Below are 22,868 nucleotides of genomic sequence, written 5' to 3'. Positions count from 1 at the left end.
TTCATAATCTTTGTGGCTTAGAGTCAGTGTAAACCATGAATGATTACATTATTGGAAAGTGCTTGGTGTACATCAACCCTGTAACTAGGAGGTTTTTGCAACTGCACAGTATTGTCAGGTTTTACCTTTGTTGAATAAATACTATGAAATGATCGACCCATCTTGTTTTATGGTAAAAACCTCTTCTGACAGACAACACAAACAAGTAAGTTGGTTCACATATATATATTTATAACTGGATACGAGATACACAACTTCTGGTCAAGATAAGCTGACATTTACTTTGGCCAGTGCCTCCACTGTCCATGCAGGGTAGTCTCCCTTGGGGAAGTACTGGCGAAAAAACTCCTTGATGAATTCTGGAAATTTATCTTCTATGATGCTTTCTCGGATCCCTTTCATTAACATCAGCTGGAAGAAATATCAACGTGATGTGGAAACAATATGTACATGGTCAAAGACATGTAACAGAAATACATAGAGTTCACGGAGAACTATCTGTGTCAAATTTAGTACACAACATGTAGACCTGTCATATAAATGTATCAGTGTTAGAAGAAGTGCAAGTATAACTCATGTCGGGTCAGCCTACTACACAAGTTTTATTGATAGTCGGGATGGTGAGGAAAACTTGCGTGTGTCAGCTTTAGGACATGGTGAACACACGGGAATACAGCCGTTTCTAGCATTAATACTTGGTCACACATTCACATGCTATTAATTACAAAATCAGGTAGAGAGGCAATGTCTTCTGTAATTTCTTTTTTCCACACACATTAACAATATTGGCTTTTCTTGAATGACATCAGACACTGTTTTATCATTGTCACTTCTCACCTCTAAATATGCTAAATATATTTTGTACGGCTGGATGACTTAATCAAGGCTGGCCATAAGAAACAGCTTTTGATATAGGGTTTTCCTAAGACACACAAATAAGACAGTAATATGTGATACATTATTTGGCTTTAAATTACGGCCCTGATCTCACACCTGCAGGAACACAGAAGGCTGTCAAAATATTTCATTGATTTCTGTTATTTATAACTTGCAATTGCTAGGCCCTATCATACCTCATCGTTTGTTATCAAGATGACTTTTCTTAGGTCTTAGGGCTTTACTACCTATGATCAAAGACGTTTAGGATAGTTTAGATAGACGTTAAGATAGGATAAGCAGTCTGCTCTGATTGTCTTCACTGAAGTGAAGCAGGGGTTCATGGCTGGCTGTGGCGCGCTAAACATTTACTACCTGGGTACCCGACCCCCTATTACCCGACCCTACCCTGGTACCTGACCCCCTATTATCCGACCCTACCCAGGTACCTGACCCTCTATTACCCGACCCTACCCTGGTACCCACTACAGGGCTCAAGAGTTGGGAACAAAATGTCTGATTGGGAATTGTTTTACCGTAGCCCTGGCCAAAATTCTTTAGACACATGTATCAAACATTCAGATCATGCGTACACTGAAGTTGACTGAAGCTTTATCGTTACTCAAACATATACAAGTGCATGTGGCACAAAAGGAATGTGTGGTCGTCAGAGAGAAATGCGAACATTAGCAACTTGTAGTGTAACCACTGAGCTTTTGTGAGTTTTTGTCACTAAACAATATATCATGTGACTAACCACGGGTCCAGGTAGTCCTGTGGGTACCCAGGTCCTACACAGGACCCACCCGACCCGAGTTACCTGTCCCAGCCCTAATAGCCAGTCATATGTCGTGGCGCCAACTTTAAAACCAAGATGGTGAACACGCAGTCAACGAAATTGTAAATTATGTCCTATTTATGCATCAATTTGTGAAGCGGAGGATTAAGAAAGTCCTTAGATGCTTTGGTCAGATGAAAGAACTATCTATGTTTAAAGTTCATGTGAATTCGTATCGTATGAAATATATTTCAAGATTTTCACTTGCGAATATCATGATATTTTGGGTTACATTGAAATATTTAATGAAGTCTTCCGTAAATGTCCTGGGTTTTAATCACAATTTCAAGAAAATCTACTGAACCAATTTTTTCAGAAATTATGATTTTTGATAATTTCCATTTATGTTTGTTGTACTGACGGAGAGTATCCACATATACGCCTTTGCTATGATGAATAAGTTTGTCATGCTCAACAGTATTTCAAAGCATGGTATCTCGGCTTCAGCTGTGAAAGCCCAAAATTATGCAGGTCATAGACATTTACCACTTTGATGAAACCCCATCTTCCCGAGGCAAGGGAGTTAACTGACTATAAAAGTCCAGTTTCCACCCTTGCCGAACTAGGCTGGTATTATGGAGTTACATTTTGGCTGGACTAACGAGTCTATGCATAGTCCAATCAAAATCGCACACCGGAATCGAAATCCAGTTCGTAAACTTTCGTGCAGATTTCAGTCGATTGCAGGATTTGCAAAGCATGTGCACCGCCAACTCGTCCAAATCTTTTCATGTTTTTAATCAAGGTACTCACGTGATTTGATGCATTTCGCAATGTAAAACCCGTTTTATCCCAATATAGATCTTGATTATCAATCAGATCGTCTTGACCGGGCGCCACCATTTTGTGGGAAGCAAACGCAAGTGATACGAGAGGTGTAATCTGATTGGTCCATAGGAGAGGCTTAGAAGAGAGATAACTGGTAATAGCCACTGGTGGCGCTACGATCGAGCCCAGTAATTCCAGCCTAGTTCGGCAAGGGTGGAAACTGGACTTTTATAGTCAGTTAACTCTCTTGCCTCGGGAAGATGATGAAACCCATGCACACTGGTATGGTGCTGATAAGATGAAGGATTATTATCAGGGGAAATCTGTGCTCTGAATCCACAATTTGTTAATCCTAGCATCAAAGGGAGACAACTCTACACAGCCAGCATCAGTGTGACCCCTGAATCATATGAATTGACTGATGTCCTGCTGAGGCTGCACCAATCTATTTTGTTTGTTTGTTTGTTTGTTTGTTTGTTATTTAACGCCGCCTTCAGCAATATTCCAGCTATATGACAGTGGTTTGTAAATAGTTGAGTCTGGACCAGACACCCCAGTGATTGATATCTTGATCATGGACCTACGCAATTAGGATATGATATCATGCATCAACCAAGTCAATCCTGTGAGTTACCTCTTACGACAAGCATAGTCGCCTCTCACGACAAGCATGTGTAGCTGAAGACCCATTCTAACCTGGATCTAGTTACGTACCTGGTAGGCTACATTGTGTACAGTCAGGAGCTGACAGGCCACCGTCTCCGTGGTAACTACAGTGTTGAGGTAGGCCCGGGTGTACGTCTTGCATGTGGAACAGGGACAATGCGAGTCTATAGGGCGGAAGTCACGAGCAAATGTGTTATTTTTCAGATTCAATTGTCCATCGGGTGTCAAGGCCGTGCCAAACCTCTGTAAGAGAAATGTTCAATAGTTACTTTGGTTTTACCAATTCTGTCACGCCAATTTCTAATGTATTTCAGGACCCAACACCCCATGCTGTCAGGGAGACCCACAATGGACCAAGTCACTGAACCTGACCACCCTATAGATTTAGCTGGGGCGCCCATTATCGTCTACAGTTGGGTCCATGTACAGTATTATCAAAAAAAGCTTTGCACCAGTGATTTGAGGGGTAATAAGCTGACAACTTCAAAAACCAGCCCTTGTAGGATTAGAAAAAGAAGTATAAGAGAGAGTCATAACAACAAGAAGAACAACAACAATACGTGCATATATAATTCAATTTTCATTCACCAAGTGGATGCTCATAGCGCTACACTATTATTACCCAGGTCAATGGATCAGTGAGCACTTGACTTTCATTCTCAGCTCCCTTGGGAGTATACAAGCCAAGCTGCCTGTGAGGTGCTAGAAGGTTAACAGCCACATTACCATCTCAGTCTACCAAGATGAATATATCCATTATATCAGGGATGTGAAATCTCCGCGGAAACGTGGACATTTCATGTTTTTTAAACCAGTAGTCCTCGGAAAAAATCATCTTCCACGTAAAAATATAATCAAAGATTTTTAAAAAATACTCCGAAAATTATTATCATGATTTACAGACAACCATCGCGTATTGTCCTGTTTTTGATCAGAGCTTTTATTATTATTCATGACACAATACTATTATCATCGGATCATAGGTTTTTGGACATCATACATTTCCTATCTCGAGTACTTGCACTATAACGTTGGGGTTTTTAAGATAAAGTTGTCTTTTAGCCTATAAGTGAATGAGATGTTTTACAGTTGTTCATGTGATTAGAGAGAAAACTATGAATTGTTTCTTAAGCATCCGAAAAAACCCATAACACGGGGATATATGTTGTATTAATGTCTTATCTTTGCAACGTTGATTTGGGTTTTTTTCAACAATAGGTAAGTAAGTACAAGGTAAGATTTTCTCAACATGGGGAAAGGGTCAGACATTGCACACTTGTGACAGTTGTCCTAGTGTCTGGGGGGTGGGGGGGTGAAGTTTATGGCTGTATTGCTCCCAGACCCAGCTGGGTGCGCGAAAGCTATGCCCAATTTTTTAAAAGTACTGATTTAACTTCAAAATTTTACTGCATCCACCATATCTGTTTATTTGACTTTTGCCATTGACTTATAACATTTATAACATCTAACATTTCAGCAAAAAGAAAATTTCTGATTAAATGCAATGATTTTTATACTTACCTGACGCTACACCTATAGCACTGTGAAGCATCAGGTAAGTTAAAACCTATGTTTTGTAATAGCTCTGTACTCCGGCTGCAGATGAACAAGCACTATATAATATCAATATATTTCTGAAAAAAAACATTGAGCTGTTCAACAGTTCAACCAAGCTGACAAGGGTTTATAGATCTATACCAAAACACTGCTTTTACGGTATCATCTAAAATAGCTATGCAATAAATCGCAAAGAACAATGGAGAACGAAGCTTGGTTTATTGCATGATAAAACATTGTTCAATCATGACGTCATTTCTGGAGATTTGAACATGTGCTCGCAACTTGATGACGTCATATATCGGACGACGTTATTTTTGAGAGGGTCGTGTCTAGTGAGTTGTTCCCCATAGATGTAGCTGGGCAACGCAGATGAACATAATGGCCGAACGATCATACCCAAAAGTGGAGAGATTTGACAATAGGTATTGGAAGAAAAGGTGCAGGTCATCAACGTGAAAATGGTGTGAATACCAAACTTAACCCCCCTTTACATAAAATGGACTTGCCAAGGTCAGATTGTTTTCAGGGAGTCATCCTTATTTAAATATGGGTAAATGTTTTCAAAGCTTGCACATTTTGACATCCATAAATAGACTGTACAATATGTTGCAATCTCACATAAGAAATAAACAAGTTGTGGTCGTTGTTTATCGTACAATAAAACTACACTGTAGTGTTTTATTGTATGATAAACAACTACCACAAGTCGTTTATTTCTATAATGAAGAAGTTGTATATAAACTAGTCTACTTTGTAATCCATCAACTTCTAAGAAATGTCTATCAAACAATTCAAGTTTAACTAAAAGCATGTAAGTAAAACACTAATACCAAAAACACATCTCCTGATAATTAATTGATTTAGCAGTATCTTTCAGAAATATGTTTACTCAAAGGAAAGATGCTTTGAACTCCAATAAGTGTAAATACATATCTTTCTTGTTATTAGTAAGCCATGTGTTCGGCATGATCCGAGGTTATAATGTTCTAAAACATTATGAGAGACTACTCAGAGAAAGGGTAGCCTTTATTTACTACTAAACTACTCCTGAGCAGGATATTTAAAATTGTTCAGCTTTATTTGAAGTTTTAACTGTATTAAGTTTTTTTTCTCTAGTATTATGGAGTTTGGACCTATCATCTGAGGGATGAGATCACTGAGTGTTGTTGAGTCACCCCACCTTGCCACAGTTAAACTGACTGTAGATGAAATGAACTGTAGGGGAAAGAAGGCTGTACCCATTTAGCCACCCTGTACAACAAGCATAAGTTGAGGGGATCTATTCTAATCAAGCACAAACACAGCCATCTTGGATTTCACACTTGCTTATAATCAGAAATGTCTCCAAAACAAACATCTGCATTTTTCAATCATTCTAGCTAGACTTGGTGCTTGGTCACTTTATGATCCATAGCCATATCAGCACTACATCTGCCCTCAACTAAAGATACCTTGTTGTATTCTGAGCCAATTTGAAAACGCATATTCGACTTTTTGTAATATTTGGCAATATGGCCACAAAAATATAAGTAAGTTGTTCTGGGTATATGATAATCTAAAACAACAATTTCATCCTACAGGTTCTTATCTCATTTAATGCACAAAAGCATATTTTTCGTTTTTTTGTTGATCATGTCTTTCAATGTGTTTCAGTATATTTACAGTGGTCCTTGGATTTGGAATTAAGATTTCATTGTATCTCATGGGCACTATCACAAACCTCAATACTGACTTGACACATTAAATAAGTTTTTTTTATTTTATCTTGCAAAACTTACCATTTGGGTGAAAGTCATTTTTTAAATATTGGAAGACATAATTTTACATGATCAACCAAAACATCTGACACACCTGAAACATTGTATGAAGCTGATGAACAGACTTACGGCGGTTCTTGTGGGAAATACACAGTCGAACATGTCGCAGCCCAGCGCCGAACACACAACCAGGTCCTCAGCAAACCTGAAGTCAAGTAATGGCAGCGATATTTCAGGAATAATGGCAGGAGTGATTTCTGCAGGGGACTAGCTGGGTTTCACTCCGTCTATAAAGACTAGGAGATATCATGACTGACGGCACAGCAGAGTTCCAAGTAAAGCATGTAAATCAAGGGGCAGTGAATTTGCTAGAGACAAATGGAATTAGGAAAATTTCTGGATATTATCAACTTTTGATGTGGCATTCTTCTATATATCATCATCAAATATAGAAAAGTCTTCAAATTTTGATTGACAATCAGTCAATATCCTAGAAAATGAGCAGATTGGAAATCCTGAAGGGTCCTTGTCCTGTTCCTAAAGTAAGAAGTTGCAGCTACTGTCAACAACTTCACAGTCATTTTTCACAACAAATGACATTATGAATTTTTCTGTTAAATGACAAAAGATTTCCACTGTAATTTATTTTCTCCTTTCCCAAACTCCCAACCTATTGCAAACCTACCCGACTCCCATAAGGTATCTGGGTTTGTTGTCAGGCAAATAGTCTGTAGACACATCCACCATTTTCCAGAAGTGAGTCTTTTCCTCTCCGCCACTCAAACCACCGATTGCAAAGCCAGGAACATCACGTTTGGTCAACTCTGAGATAACATAGAGAGTTTTAGTGTATTCCAACCTCTATAGATCTGATTAATAAATGCACAGTTAAAGTCATGTTCATAAGGAAGAATCAGCCATTTGCCAAAGCATCCTGCTCGACACATTATCCCTATCTTTTCACCTTAACTGAAGTTGCATTTTCCTAGTAATGGCGTCTCTAAAGCCACTCACATGAATTCAGATCCAGATTTCAAATTTCAGCTTCATCAGTCAATGTTTAGCATCAGATCAAGATGATTAATATTGCTAAGAATATTCATGCAAAGTTTCAGCTTCATCAATGCTCACAGTCCTGGTAATTTCAGGAGGTGTTGAAATAAACACAAGTAAAATGAGGGTAGGTGAAAGTCAAAGGTCATAGATGGATCAAAAATCAAAATATTAAAAAATACATAGTACATGTTATTCCAAAACCACATACTTGCTGCACATCAAATTTTAGAATGATACATGCAGAAATGGCAGAGCAAAGTCCAAAAATGACATTTTCAAATAGTCGCCTTGGCAGCCATGTTCCAGATCAGGTTGGATTTTTCTGTTAACAACTCACATGACGATAGATTCATTACCCAAGTTACGATTAACTGACTATGTTTGTTATGACTTGATGAAGGCTAGAGTTGATACAGTTATCAATGAAAAGTCTTTGTTATGACCATTTATGATATACCGTATTCGACATAATAAGCGCCCAGGGCGCTCTCAAAATTAGAAATAGGGGGCTCTTTTTAGAATAACATTTTGGTGAAAAACAACAGAGTTGAAAGATTGTAAATTTCGTGGTTTATGCTGACAGCCTGAAATGATACAAAAAAAAGTCTGTATGTATTATACACGACAGATATATTTTTCAAGAATTTAATTGCCCATAATTAAGGGTGCATATAACACACGAGTGTGTACTATACACGAATAAATAAGTCTTGTGTACATTGATCAATCGGAAGGAATTGGAATTGTTCACTAGCCAATATATTAGCAAATACGTCGAATACGGTAATCATATTTACAGGAACTGTCACAGACTGTTAAAATATGTAGACTCTGATTTTTGTTCAACTGCTTATGCCAGGCACTGCTGCTTTCTTATAACTTATATGTTTATCAAAATGAAACACTGGTTATATTAAGAGTGAGTGAGTGAGTATGGTTTTATGCTGCTTTTAGCAATATTCCAGCAATATCATGGCGGGGGACACCAGAAATGGGCTTCACACATTGTACCAATGTCTGGAATCGAACCCGATTCTTCGGCGTGACAAGCGAACGCTTTAACCACTAGGCTACCCGACCGCCCCTGTTATATTAAGTAAATAAAGGCCACTTCTAATGGTTATTGTAAAATCAATGGGAAAGAGCCTATACATGGGTGATTTGGTTTAACCTTGCTTTAAACAGTATTCCAGTTATATCACAACATTTTAGCTTAATGTGGGATGAAAGCCCCAAGTGATGACCGTATAAGACGTTTACCATTTTGCTGAAACCCAAGAGCACGGATATGGTGCTGACAAACTAGAAACATAATCGGGGCAAATCGGGATTCAAACCCCTGATCATAGATTTCAACCGTGCCCAAGGGACATAACTCTGCACAGCGAATTGCGGCACCTGAGACAACTGGGCCACCTGTGCCCCCCTTTGTACGTGGGCCATCTCATGGGAAGTCATCATCAATAGGGGTCAGATGTGGCAGAACGACTTCTCGCTAACAGTCACTCAACAATGTGTTTGGGTCCCACCTTTAGCGCACTTGATCCTAAGGTTCCGGTCCAGTCCTCCCTGCACGATTGGGAAAATGTTCTGGTCGTGTGGGCGTTGGTGCGCCTTCAAACAGCGGTCAAGCCAGCGGATTGTTCTGTAATTCACAATTACAGCTGTAAGAAAAGTCAAGATGCACCAGAAAAAACAGTTCAAGAATGAATTAAAACATAACCTGATCTGCCAGGACACAGTGGCCTTAAACAGGAGTGAGTGTATCTTCAAGACTTTTCAGTGCCACAGTGGCACACAGGTGTCTGGCATCCTCTAACTGTTAGAGTAAGACTCACCTGTACATTGCCTCCTCTAGACGAGGCCCTGTTGTTGTGCTGTGAACAACATCGTCAAGTTGCATGATGATGTCAGCCCCTGCAACAACATCGTGAGGCATGAACAACCAACAAACATCAGCAAATACAAAACTTCCCTGGAGATATCTAAAGGTTTCTGGGTGAGGTTCCAGAAACGATGCACTTCATGTCTGGAAGACTTCTCAGAGCTGTAACTTGTACCAACTGAATTCTGCCCCTGGGGACCACGGGTTAGGTCCCCAGCACCCCACTGCCGTGAGTTGAGGTTAAATAGGGATTAACGTCGCGTCCAAGATTATTGCACTTATATAGCGATGTCCATGCATGTTTGTATGGCTGCTTGTACTAGTCAGGACTAATGCCAATTTTATAGTGCTAGCCCACCGAGATACCATGCCACAGTTTAACATGGATACTCCACTAAGACACAGTGTACTGTCTCCAAGCCGACCAGTCCTTGTTTGGCCCCTTAATGCCAAGCGCCAGGCGGGGTAACAACAAATACCATTTTTTTAACATCTTTTCGTTTGATGCAGCCATGGATCAAACCCCCGACCTTCAGCAGTTAGTTGTGAGTCAGGCGGGGATGATAATCTAGCAATTAGTTCACTACGGCCTTATGTACAGGCTGACATAATATAGCTGGAATGTTGCTGATTGTGGCATAACACAATATCCACTCACCAATTGAGTTCTGTATTTCTATAGACTTCTCAGGTGTGAGGAGCATCTCGGATCCATCATGTGGAGACTGGAATTTAACCCCTTCTTCTGTTATCTCTGCAAGTTTCAGTAACGAGACCATCTGGAAGCCCCCACTGTCCTGCAAACCAATAACATCACATACAACACGTGGCAGACTTATCTGGGACTCGGATCCATGGCAGACTCAGCTGGGACTCGGATCCATGGCAGACTCAGCTGGGACTCGGATCAATGGCAGACTCAGCTGGGACTCGGATCCACGGCAGACTCAGCTGGGACTCGGATCAATGGCAGACTCAGCTGGGACTAACATCCATGGCAGACTCAGCTGGGACTCGGATCCATGGCAGACTCAGCTGGGACTAACATCCATGGCAGACTCAGCTGGGACTCGGATCCATGACAGACTCAGCTGGGACTGACATCCATGGCAGACTCAGCTGGGACTAACATCCATGGCAGACTCAGCTGGGACCCGGATCCATTGTAGGACAATGATATATGGCAGACTCAGCTGGGACCCGGATCCATTGTAGGACAAGGATATATGGCAGACTCAGCTGGGACTCGGATCCATGTAGGACTGAGTTCTTCTTTATGGCATATATTCGTGTCAGTAAATGTAAAGAATAATTAAAAGATTAGAAGTTAAAACCCAATCAGACTTGGGGATTTAGGAATTAGATATGAAAGTGTGTTTATCACATCTTATATACATACAGTCAAAAGTGCCCGGTCCCAGTTCATGAACTTGTGGAGTCCCCCAGCTTTTTCCAGAAGCTCTGGACCCTGTAAACAAAACACTAATGAAACACACATCATTGTACTGAATACAACAAAACCTGTACAAGCTTTTGTTTTCGATCCTGGATTTCACAGCTACATTTCAATATGAAGAAAATTGTACATATTTGGAGATAAGCGATTAAAGTACAGATTGGTATGTAGATTTATATAACATCTTATGATTTATAGTGAGTGAGTGAGTGAGTGAGTATGGTTTTACGCTGCTTTTAGCAATATTCCAGCAATATCACGGCGGGGGACACCAGAAATGGGCTTCACACATTGTACCCATGTCGAACCTGGGTCTTCGGTGTGACGAGCGAACGCTTTAACCACTAGGCTACCCAACCGCCCCTATAGTGAATCAGAGAAGCAGTCATGGTAGAAGTGGGCTGTAGGATTTAAAGCTGGCAGTTCTTTCTAACAGGATGGTCCGTAGCCTTCAGAAGGAAAACAGATATCAAATGATAACTGGATGTGGGTAACCGCAGCTAGGATTTTCACATGTGTCTCTTGACCTTGGGGGCATGTGTGAGCGAGTTGTCTAACATTGGCGCTGCAATTCAATGTGCAGAGTTGCGTTCCTTTGGCATGCCTGAAACCTGTGATTTGAATCCTGGTTCGCCTGGATCATGTTTCTAGGTTTGTCAGCACCATACCCGTGCTCGTGGGTTTCACCAAAGTGGCAAATGTCTAAGACCAGCATCAGTTTGGGCTTTGCTCCCACATTATGCTGACACGCGATAATATAACTGGAATACTGTTCAAAGCAGCGTTGCACTCAACTCATTCACTCACCCTCACTGACTTCATATCCGTGTTTTATGTAGTACCAGGTGTGATAACAGGTTGTCAACTTGACTGCCAAATCTACAGATGGTTATTTATATATCATGATTTCTACGTGGATATTTAAGAACTGACTTCAATATATTTTGCATTTATGAATGGTGCATTGCCAAATTGTTTTACGTTTATAGCTCCATAAACACAAAAGCATATTCAAGTCAATTCTTATAAATAATTATGTCAATAATAATAATAACTTAAGAGACTGATTATTTAATCATTAACACACACACACAGAAAAATATTGTTACCAATATGAAATCAGTGGCATCGTTCAGGAAACATTAGTCCGTTATTGGGAGGACCTAGGGTTTATTTCGAAATATGGAAACGCAAACGTAAATACAAATTTCTTAAATTGGCAATCAAATGCCACGGGTCGAATCACTTCTATCCTAATTTATCTATTCTTATATTTCTATCATTTGACCAAGTTTTTACCGGTTTGATGTTAAATATATGTACAATGAATAGATTTAACGCCACGCTACTTGTCGATGGGTACAATTTATCAAGGGACTTGAATCATATGTTTACTCACTGGACGATTTCCTAAATGATATGTGTTGCCTAACATTATTTTACAATCTAGTTCTGCTAATTGTTCCGGGACAAGTCCTTTCAGCGTTCCCTGAGTTCCCACTGGCATAAACACGGGCGTATCAACAACTGCGTGTGGAAGAGTCATTTTACATGTCCGAGCTTTTGTTGTTGAACATTTTGCAATAACCTGCAACGACAAGGCATGCGATTTGGTCGCCATTTTGCGTCGGGATTCCGTCTGGGGAATCCCCACACAACTCGGCCAATCGGAGGCTTCCATATTCAGCGGAAACACTAATGGGATATCCCCGTGCATGCGCAGTCCCTGATCAACTATGGCGAGTGCAAGCAGTGAATCGAATACTATCCCGGGACAAGAAGCGGACACGCCCCTTCAATGGAAAGCGATCAGTTTAACTCACGTGGAATATGTCAAGGGTAGGTCACTTTAAACACTAATTTTAAAATATTTCATGCATAGACCTTAAATCAAACCATATGCATGCTCCGGACCGGTGCCTCGTATGCTCTCGAAAATGTTATCGAATCAAATGACGTGTCACCTATTTTCGTTAGACACATTCTGCTCGCCATGGATAATATAATAAGTATAATGCGTTCTTATATGGTGCTAGTTGTTTAGGTATTTTTAGAAATATAGTAAATCTCCAATTAGATTTTGTATGAAATTTAAAAAATATTTCGTACAAAGACTTTTTTCTAAAAACGTAAATTAGAAAGTAAAAAGTAGGTCTATTTTAAATTTGTAATTATATCTTTTGGTACTGATCAGTTAAATCATGCAAACTGTGATAGAACTGAAGTATAGACCTATGTGAATATTGCAATGATAATTAATGTGGTATTTATCATTCTGCAGGTGATATTATTGGGTACGGCTTGGCATGGCTCAGTCTACTGCCAATATTCATTCTGGTGGCCTTTGTCACACTCATCATCTTCAGAAGAGATTTGCACACCGTGAGTACAATCACTTGGGATTTATGAAAACAATAACAAACAAACCAGTCAGTAATGAATGAATAAATTAACTAAAATTATTGAAAATACCTGCCCATTGTGGTATATATGTTTCTTTTGAGTACAACTTGGTTTATTGGCATTTTATGGTAGTTTCAAAATGTTAAAAAGCACCGTAAATGATGCATTGTGCACAATATGCATTTTCTATGACGATTTTGTCAGAATTGTGATCCCCTCTTTGTTTAAGATTTCCTTCTTCCTGGGTATGTTGGTTAATGAGGCAATCAACTGGGTACTAAAACACATCATAAGAGAATACAGACCAATCAGAGGTGAGTGTCAGCAGGACTGGACCAATCAGATTCCAGTTTCTTAGAATAGAATGGTACAGAACTCCATGGTAATCTAGCCAACTGTGTGTTATTATGCCTCCTCTACAGTGTGGATTGTTAATTTCAAACTACACTACTCTGCCTGGTCCAGATTAAATCATTTTAAGGCCTTAATTTGGAGATTAAGAGAGTAAACAACTTTCACTCACTCACTCACTCATTGGCACAGATGTGTTCTGATTCTTATTCTAATTTCATTCTTTTTCAGATAGAAAAAATGTTTTCTCAGAATATGGAATGCCATCAAGTCATTCGCAGTTCATGTGGTTCTTTTCTATGTATCTTACATTTTTCCTATTTATCAGGTAAGAAGTATTTCATATTTTACTATGAATGAAAAATGTCATCTGTAAAAAAGTGATTAAAATAAATGTGTTCTACCCCTACTGGAGTATGAGACAGAAAAAATGCATTTATTTGTACCAGATGTCGCAAGATATTATTCCGTCCCTTAGTGCCAGTTATGTACCGCTGTTTTATGGTCCTATTGAAGTGGTCCATTGAGAATGAATACTACCATCAGACGTCTGTTTTGAGTGTTGTCTAAGCTCTGTAAGTCAGTGTGCAGAGTTGCATCCCCTTGGCATGCCGACCTCTGACTGTGGGTTCGATTCCTGGCTCACTCTGAAGATGTCCTTGGTTTTGTGGGTTTCTCTAAACTGGTAAACATTTAGGAGTCAGATGAACATCTGACATGCCGTGATATAACTGAAATACTGTTCTAAATGGATGTCAGTCCAAACTCACTCACTATCCGGAAACTGCCAGGAAAACAAAACACATATTGGATCATCATTTAAAAAGCAGTTACACTCGAATGTCGGTGTGTCACACTTGTATGTGTTGAATTCCTGGTTGTCTCGAGCTCACTTGGGAGTCCCAAATATCAAAATTAAGCATAAAATTATCCAAATAACTAGAACAGTTAAAACAAAAAACGTCCACACACCCACATACGCCAAAATTTCACCTCACTTCACACATAATTGACTGACTTCACTGCAATTGATGCAATTCCACAGAAGGGAGAATTATTTCTTACAACATGCCAATATCCAAGCAAGCTTAATTAACAAGCATACAAGCAATAATCTGACTAAAATAGATAAAAATAATTATGGTGTATTAGAAAATACAACCACTGTATAGTATTTCCACCCAATGTATCTTTTGTATGTTTTAGCAAAGATTTATGAATCATTATTTCTTTTTCAGAGTGTACAAAAATTATACCTGGTTAGATGATCTATGGAAATATGCAACCAGCTTTGGTGGCTTCGTGGTAGCAGCTTTAGTGTCGTACAGCAGGTGAGAGCAGGTCTAGAAGGAGGAGTTGTTTGTTAATCAGATTGTCTACAGTGGCTATAGACCCGTGAACATCTGGGTAGACAATAGGTCTCCAGCAACACATGCTTGCTGTAACAGGCGACTATGAGGCATAAAAAGTGACTTACGGAATCAGATGGTCAGGCTCGCTGACTTGTTTAATTCATGTCATTGTATCCCAATGCGTGGATCGATGCTCATGATGTCAATCATGGGATTGTGTGGCCCAGACTCAATTATTTACTGCCATCTTACAGCTGGAATATTTCTGAGTGCGGCGTTAAGCAACAGAAATTGTTATATCTCAACACAACAACTTCTTTCTCAAAAAGTACTCTACTTGCAACATATGTTTGTGTATTGTCCACATGTACACCAACTCAAGTCTTCACTGCACAAATAATATCCCCCCAAATATTCTTGATCAGTACATGTGTGGAGGTGAAACACACATGTGTGACCTGCCAGTGGACAACTGTGTCCACACGTTGAAGTGGATCACATGGCATGGTCTCGGCAGCTGTCACTGACTTGAAATATACATCAAAATGATTAATGAGTATGGAGACACTGACGGGAGATGTGTAACACAGCTGACGCTGACAGCCACTATTTATGTACTGACACAATATAGGGTTCATACATGCTTTTAGTTTTAGGGACTTGACTAAAACAAATCTTTTTGTTGTGACTTTACTGACAGGTAATTTCTGTCTGTGTTTACCATGGTTATAACTGCCTGTGTTTACCATGGTTATAACTGCCTGTGTTTACCATGGTTATAACTGCCTGTGTTTACCATGGTTATAACTGTCTGTGTTTACCATGGTTATAGCTGTCTGTGTTTACCATGGTTATAACTGTCTGTGTTTACCATGGTTATAACTGTCTGTGTTTACCATGGTTAACTGTCTGTGTTTACCATGGTTATAACTGTCCGTGTTTATGATGGTTATAACTGTCTGTGTTTACCATGGTTATAACTGTCTGTGTTTGTCTTTCAGGGTTTATCTGGGATACCATTCACTGGGCCAAGTGTTCTGGGGTGCTGTGGCTGGGATCATTCTAGGAACACTATATTTTGGTGTGGTGCAGTTTGTAGTCACTCCGTTGTTCCCCCTTATAGCAGCTTGGTAAGTCATTTCACAGTTATCTCCTCCTTATCGCAGATTGGTTAGTCATTTCACAGTTATCTCCTCCTTGTAGCAGATTGGTAAGTCAATCACAGTCATTTCCCTTATGGCAACTTGGTAAGTCATTTCAGAGTTATCTCCCTTATAGCAACTTGATAAGTCATTTCAGAGTTATCTCCCTTATAACAGCTTGGTAAGTCATTTCAGAGTTATCGCAGTATTACATTATGATTGTGAACTTAACTCATTGGATAGGTTTTTTATCCAGATACCCATAATCTAAAGGTATTTTTCATGTTGATATTTAGTAACAATTGCTACAACAGTTTGATGTTTGTAAAGCACACTTGACACTACTGATTACCAGCATGCTGTTTGCATATCTGAATGTTTTGTTTCAGCCCTTTAGGCGAGCTGTTAATGTTACGAGATTCAACACTTATTCCCCATGTGATGTGGTTCGAGTACACGTCATCCAGGACAGAAGCAAGGTAAGATCACTGTCAATGCCAAGCCTTAGTGTCAGCCATGTGGTCGTTCTGCATCAGTAATCATGGTAATGTTGACTCCTCACATACAGGCTGTCATAAGCAAAGTTGACTAAACCCAAGGAGTGAGTGAGTTTGGTTTCACGCCACTTTGAACAGTATTCCAGTTATATCCAGGCATGTCAGTTTAATGTGGGTGGAAAGCCCGAAGTGATGCAGGTCTCAGACGTTTACCCCAAAGAGTGAGTGAGTGGAAGTTGTTTAATGCTGCAGTCAACAATATTCCATGTATGCTACACGAAAGAAGTTACAGAACAACCAATTTGTTTTATAGTTAATCTGTCATGGCTGGTGGGTATTGCAACACACAGCCTTCCAATTGTGGGTGTTCTTTAACTTGTTTTGCTTGGTATATATTAAGAACTGTTACTAAACTATGAACAAGTTCACTGACTGGAATGAATCAGACCCAGTGCTGGACCCAATTAAGGTTGTTGTTAGAAGGTGAATGTTTTTGTCGTTTACAAACCATTTAAGTTGCTGTGTCACGTAGTGAGGCATAATATAAGGAATAAGGAAAGTAGTGTTACAATGTCCAGATAGTAGTTTAGGGAAGCATGCAATTATATTCACACAGCCTCTGACAGAAGTGTAATCAAGTATTAAAAGTAGTGGCGGATCCAGAGGGGACACCCTCAGAATTATTGAGATTTTTTGAATGGACAACCTACCCCCACCCCACCACACCACACCACACTATTTCACTTATTCAACAGACATATTCTCAGTGTTTACAGTGGCATTTATTATAGGAGCGAGATCGAGAGAAACATACTGGCATCATAGGTCTCTTGTGGTGCAGAATAGTCAAGTTTCACAAACTGTTAAATAGATCTAACACAAGAGAGGTTGTATAAATGGCAAAACTAGGCAGGAAGAGGAGGCTGGATAGGTGTTATTTTACAAGTCCCCAAAACTTTAGAGACGACTAGCCATAGCAACGGTTTAAGTAGAATTTAGTGTAGAATTTAGTGTATATACTGTTGTTATTATGGCTAACAACAGAGTTTTAGTAGACTCGTGCTTCAGACTAGTGGCTGTAGTTGAGGCTGATTTACAACTTGCTGTATGAGAAGCCTATGATAAAGAAGTACTCAATTACCTCTGTAAGATCTTTTTGACTAATTCTGAGTACCATAATTTTAGTTTTCATCTTGTGTACTTCGGGGAGACCTAGGAGAGTCACTCAGCAGACAAGACGTTCACTAGGCATCCATGGACATCACAGTCTTTTTCTTCAAAGTGTGTCCATACCTGAAATTCAACTGCTAATTTGGGTTGTTTGGAAGTGACAAGACATATCAGGGCTCGATTTAAGGAACTTGATTTAACTAGCACCAGGTGCATGTTGACATGAAAACCCAGTTGCACCAGACAAAACCAGGTTGCACCCTGGTCCCATAAATTTATCAAAGTCAAAACATAGATGCATAAACTAGTCTAAATAAATAAAATCTCAGATCTCTGATTTTTTACATAAATTAATAATGTATTGCTGTACAACATAAGATGAACATATGTACATCATCTTGGGGTTGGGTGTGTCAACATTGTGATGGGGTTGGGTGTGTCAGCATTGTGATGAGGTTGGATGTGTCAGCATTGTGATGGGGTTGGGTGTGTCAGCATTGTGATAGGGTTGGCTGTGTCAGCATTGTGATGGGGTTGGGTGTGTCAGCATTGTGATAGGGTTGGCTGTGTCAGCATTGTGATGGGGTTGGCTGTGTCAGCATTGTGATGGGGTTGGGTGTGTCAGCATTGTGATGAGGTTGGATGTGTCAGCATTGTGATGGGGTTGGGTGTGTCTGTATTGTGATGAGGTTGGGTGTGTCAGCATTGTGATGGGGTTGGATGTGTCAGCATTGTGATGGGGTTGGGTGTGTCAGCATTGTGATGAGGTTGGGTGTGTCAGCATTGGGATGAGGTTGGGTGTGTCAGCATTGTGATGGGGTTGGGTGTGTCAGCATTGTGATGGGGTTGGGTGTGTCAGCATTGTGATGGGGTTGTATGTGTCAGTATTGTGATGAGGTTGGATGTGTCAGTATTGTGATGAGGTTGGGTTTGGGGAATATATACTGATGGAAACAAATAAGGGAACAATGAAACATATAGGGAAATAAGCTTTACTGTCAATAGAGCTCATTCAAATTCAACACGTCAGAATCAAATGTTGAGATGTGTTTGTGTGGATTGTTTCCCACGCGTATGTGGTAGGCAAAGGCAGGAAACCCACTGTGTCTAAGACGAAGTGTTCCCTTACTCATTTCCATCAGTAGACATCTACAACTCAGGAATTGGCGCTTTAATTCCATTGGCTGGCCTCGTATATATGTGTTGTGACATGCATGGGATGCAAGTGAACCCTCCTCTCCCCCTCCTCCTCATCTGACCTGTGTCTGTTTCAGGAGTCGACAGAGGAAGATGACGGCCAGAAAGTCTCAATGACGCTGACTTTCCACACCATGTTTTTATTTAGGTTTTGGTAATACTTACAATTTTATTGTCCATTTCTAAGAGTCGTCATTTTGATGATATTTCTTTTATGTACAAAATGATATTTTCTATCTGCAATTTGTCCTATCTCAGAGCTTCCTTGTCATCGATGGGTTTTAACTTACATGATATATTTAAATATATTCGCTATGTGACTATTTTGAATATTAGAGAGCAGGTGGAAGAATGTCTACACTGTCCAGACTGAGAGTATGGTTCATCTGATTTTTTCGTATATATATATATATATATATGTCTTCATGTGATGTTAGCTTGAGGTTATTTATTTACATAAAGCTGTGAATGATTATTAAATATGCATCTGAATGATAACAATACAGTTTGTTTATTCTTGTGATATCATTATTATCTTTGAGTGTATTCAGTACTTTCATCATAATTACAAGCGCAACACAGTATTTTGATATATACATATATATATAGCAATATTTTCATGTGATTTTTTTTCAACAACCTTATGTATTTCATTGCATCCTAATGCAAGTGCAATCTTCTTTGAGCTCTTATGCTCTAACTAAAATTAATCTTTATCCCATTTTTGATTTTCATAGAATATATATTAAGTTATATTATGAAATGCAGCACATTGGGAACATTCCTTGTTTTCAAGCAAGTGTTTTCTATTTGTTAATCAACGGAGACAAACTGGTTAGATTTTATTTTGAAATAAAAAAATACACAGATCTCACGCAGTGTTTATCCATAGACTAGTGTTGGGTTAGCCAGGAAAAGTGTTATTGTCAACATCAAATTTAAGTCTTAAATATTACATGTATTAGGAGAATGTAAATATAAAAGTTGTAACCATGGTTACAGTGATGCTGAAATTATCCATCTGCGCATTACAGTTATTGAATATTTTTTCCTTGCACAATGTCTCAGATCCAGAAACTTACAGATACATATGTAACATTACTGTGTTGTGTTAGCACTGCAAATGTTAATGCAAATTTCTTCTTTCATTTGCAAAACATCACTATGTTGAATCAGTGGTATTTATTGTATGATCAATAAACGTATTCCATATTATGTATGTTAGATGTTGTGTTGAAGAACAGTTCAACATTTTGGACCAAAAAATATCAATGTCATCTTCAGGAAATGTTGCTTATAGTCTTACACCAGTGATCATGTCTGGACATAGATGTCAGTCGGTGGTTCTAGAATTGAACAGTTTTATGCTTAATCATATTCCATACACACCTTGTGACATTTTAATTATTATTGTCAATAAAACAAAACATGTCAAAGTTTGGCCTCATTGCCAAGTAGGTATTCTAGTTTGCTTGCAGACAAAATAAACTAGTTCAATATGAAACAAAATGTCTTGTACATGGATATGTTAATTTCATCTCCTAAGGTGTATATGTCAGTGAGGCAGCTGTCAATCACCTGTCACTAACCTGTCAGCTAGGTAAACATATGTTCATTGATGTCGTCTGTTGTTGGCAGGGAGATAATGGATGCTGTAATTTAAAACTGAAGTAGAGTATGTTGTATTTACTGAATATCTTGTTATAGCATGACTTTCTACATTTAAACTTTTTAATACATGGTAATATTATATTATACGAGATATCAATGTCATGCCCCGCTATCAATAGGGACTTTCTTCAAGTAGTTATGCATGAGGTATAAAGTGTGTGGTTCACTAGAAATGTTACTTCCATACCTGTCAAAATCTACGTCTTTATGACAGATATTTACTGCTTCTTAAATATGTAAATATAAATCTTAACCATTCATTGTATAAGTCTTGGTAAGATGTGCATACTAGAATAATTGTGGTAGATCTATATGTAGTATCTCAATTTTTGCATGTATTTAGATCACAAGGATATTGATAACTGTTGTTTAAATTAATGTTATTTTAGATATCATAATAGTTAATGCTGGATATTTAGTTGAAATACTAGGAAGGTATTTTACATTGATTTCCAATATTTAGTTTGAATGAAATTAACGCTATTTGTCCAGTCAAGAAGCTGATGTAGATATGCCATGTTGTTGTGATGGTTCTGCGATTCCAGCAGGATTCTTCATCACTTTCCCCCGGATGGGTATCCAGCACTGATCTCTCGCCATGATTATCACCATCCGGCATCATCAATCCTTTCTAAACAAAACAAAGGAATAAATATCCAAACGAGAACAGTCATTATTTTTTTTCTAAAACCATTTCCACCATTTGTGTTTATGAAGTGGGAATTCATCTGTGGCATAATTCTAACCGTTTCCCATGTAAAATATCTTTCACACATAGTCAAGCCTACAACAACGATCTTGGGTATAGTGATATGAGCACTGAAACCAATTTTACCAAAAAACAAGTACAATGTTACAATGTTTTCTCTCTTCTTCATTTTGAACATGTGTGTTTTTTCTTTGGCACCATGTAACAAAATGTTTCTTTCTTTTATTTGAGGTGACCAGGTTACACAGAAAGAGAGGTTACATGCAAAGGTCGACGGATGCAGTTTAGCCTCCTATGTGTTACATGCAAGGGTTGATGGATGGAGTTTAGCCTCCTATGTGTTAAATGGAAGAGTTGACAGATGGAGTTTAGCCTCCTATGTGTTACATGCAAAGGTTGACGGATGGAGTTTAGCCTCCTGTGTGTTAAATGGAAGGATTGACAGATGGAGTTTAGCATCCTATGTGTTAAATGGAAGGGTTGACAGATGGAATTTAGCCTCCTATGTGTTAAATGGAAGGATTGACAGATGGAGTTTAGCATCCTGTGTGTTAAATGGAAGGATTGACAGATGGAGTTTAGTTGACAAAAGGTAACATGGACCGTTTGACAGATAAAGTTTAGCCTCCAATGTGTTAAATGGAAGGGTTGACAGATGGAGTTTAGTTGACAAAAGGTAACATGGACCGTTTGACAGATAAAGTTTAGCCTCCAATGTGTTAAATGGAAGGATTGACAGATGGAGTTTAGCCTCCAATGTGTTAAATGGAAGGATTGACAGATGGAGTTTAGTTGACAAAAGGTAACATGGACCGTTTGACAGATAAAGTTTAGCCTCCAATGTGTTAAATGGAAGGATTGACAGATGGAGTTTAGCCTCCAATGTGTTAAATGGAAGGATTGACAGATGGAGTTTAGCCTCCTATGTGTTAAATGTAAGGATTGACAGATGGAGTTTAGCCTCCTGTGTGTTAAGTTGCAGGGTTGACAGATGGAGTTTAGTCTCCCGTGTGTTAAATGGAAGGATTGACAGATGGAGTTTAGCCTCCTATGTGTTAAATAGAAGGATTGACAGATGGAGTTTATTTGACAAGGGGTTACATGGAAGAGGGTGAGAGATAAGCATTGACCCGGGGTTTACAATATGCTGACATACACATTATATTAGTGTGAAATGACCTCTAGACTAACTGTGTAAAAAGTAGAACTTGTATGTCTTGAACTTGTATGGCCAGCTGTGACATTTATATTTCAAAATATATATTCTTATGTCCTTTGTGATAAAACACACGATGGACTGTTTAAGGCTTTAGGACCATCACCCTTACTGTTTTACCGGCATGTTGATCACTCACCACGGCGGAAAAGGTTAAAAAAGCTACTGGTACTTGTTTCCTTAAGTCAATGTTTCAGTCCTAAGATTGTTTTGGGGGTATGTGCAAATTTCAAAATGTGTGAGTTTTACAGCTCTGCAAGGCTTGCAAGACATGAACTGTGTGAACTCCCCTGACCTT

At 39.0% G+C, this 22,868-nt stretch overlaps 2 protein-coding genes across 2 annotated transcripts; one reads left to right on the top strand and one right to left on the bottom strand.

Annotated features, from left to right (window-relative positions):
- Positions 1 to 210: 210 nt before the first annotated feature.
- LOC124148959 (queuine tRNA-ribosyltransferase catalytic subunit 1-like) lies at positions 211 to 12,522 on the bottom strand. Its single transcript, XM_046520255.2, has 9 exons — positions 12,262 to 12,522; positions 10,806 to 10,874; positions 10,065 to 10,203; positions 9,360 to 9,438; positions 9,051 to 9,166; positions 7,151 to 7,289; positions 6,595 to 6,670; positions 3,197 to 3,391; positions 211 to 411 (listed from the first exon to the last, which is right to left on the bottom strand). The coding sequence occupies exons 1-9, from the start codon at positions 12,481 to 12,483 to the stop codon at positions 262 to 264; spliced, it is 1,185 nt and encodes a 394-aa protein (XP_046376211.2). The 5' UTR covers positions 12,484 to 12,522; the 3' UTR covers positions 211 to 261.
- A 43-nt stretch (positions 12,523 to 12,565) lies between these two features.
- Positions 12,566 to 21,480, top strand: LOC124148960 (dolichyldiphosphatase 1-like). Its single transcript, XM_046520256.2, has 8 exons — positions 12,566 to 12,701; positions 13,144 to 13,244; positions 13,495 to 13,579; positions 13,848 to 13,944; positions 14,855 to 14,947; positions 15,970 to 16,098; positions 16,500 to 16,589; positions 19,052 to 21,480. Exons 1-8 carry the CDS (start codon positions 12,599 to 12,601, stop codon positions 19,089 to 19,091), a joined length of 738 nt encoding a protein of 245 aa, XP_046376212.1. The 5' UTR covers positions 12,566 to 12,598; the 3' UTR covers positions 19,092 to 21,480.
- Positions 21,481 to 22,868: the final 1,388 nt, after the last annotated feature.

This window comes from Haliotis rufescens, unplaced genomic scaffold (assembly GCF_023055435.1).
Source record: "Haliotis rufescens isolate VD_foot unplaced genomic scaffold, xgHalRufe1.0.p SCAF_8, whole genome shotgun sequence".
In the NCBI taxonomy this organism is placed as follows: domain Eukaryota; kingdom Metazoa; phylum Mollusca; class Gastropoda; order Lepetellida; family Haliotidae; genus Haliotis; species Haliotis rufescens.
Note: the sequence above shows the minus strand (reverse complement) of the source record. Positions and strands in the feature narration are given on the sequence as shown.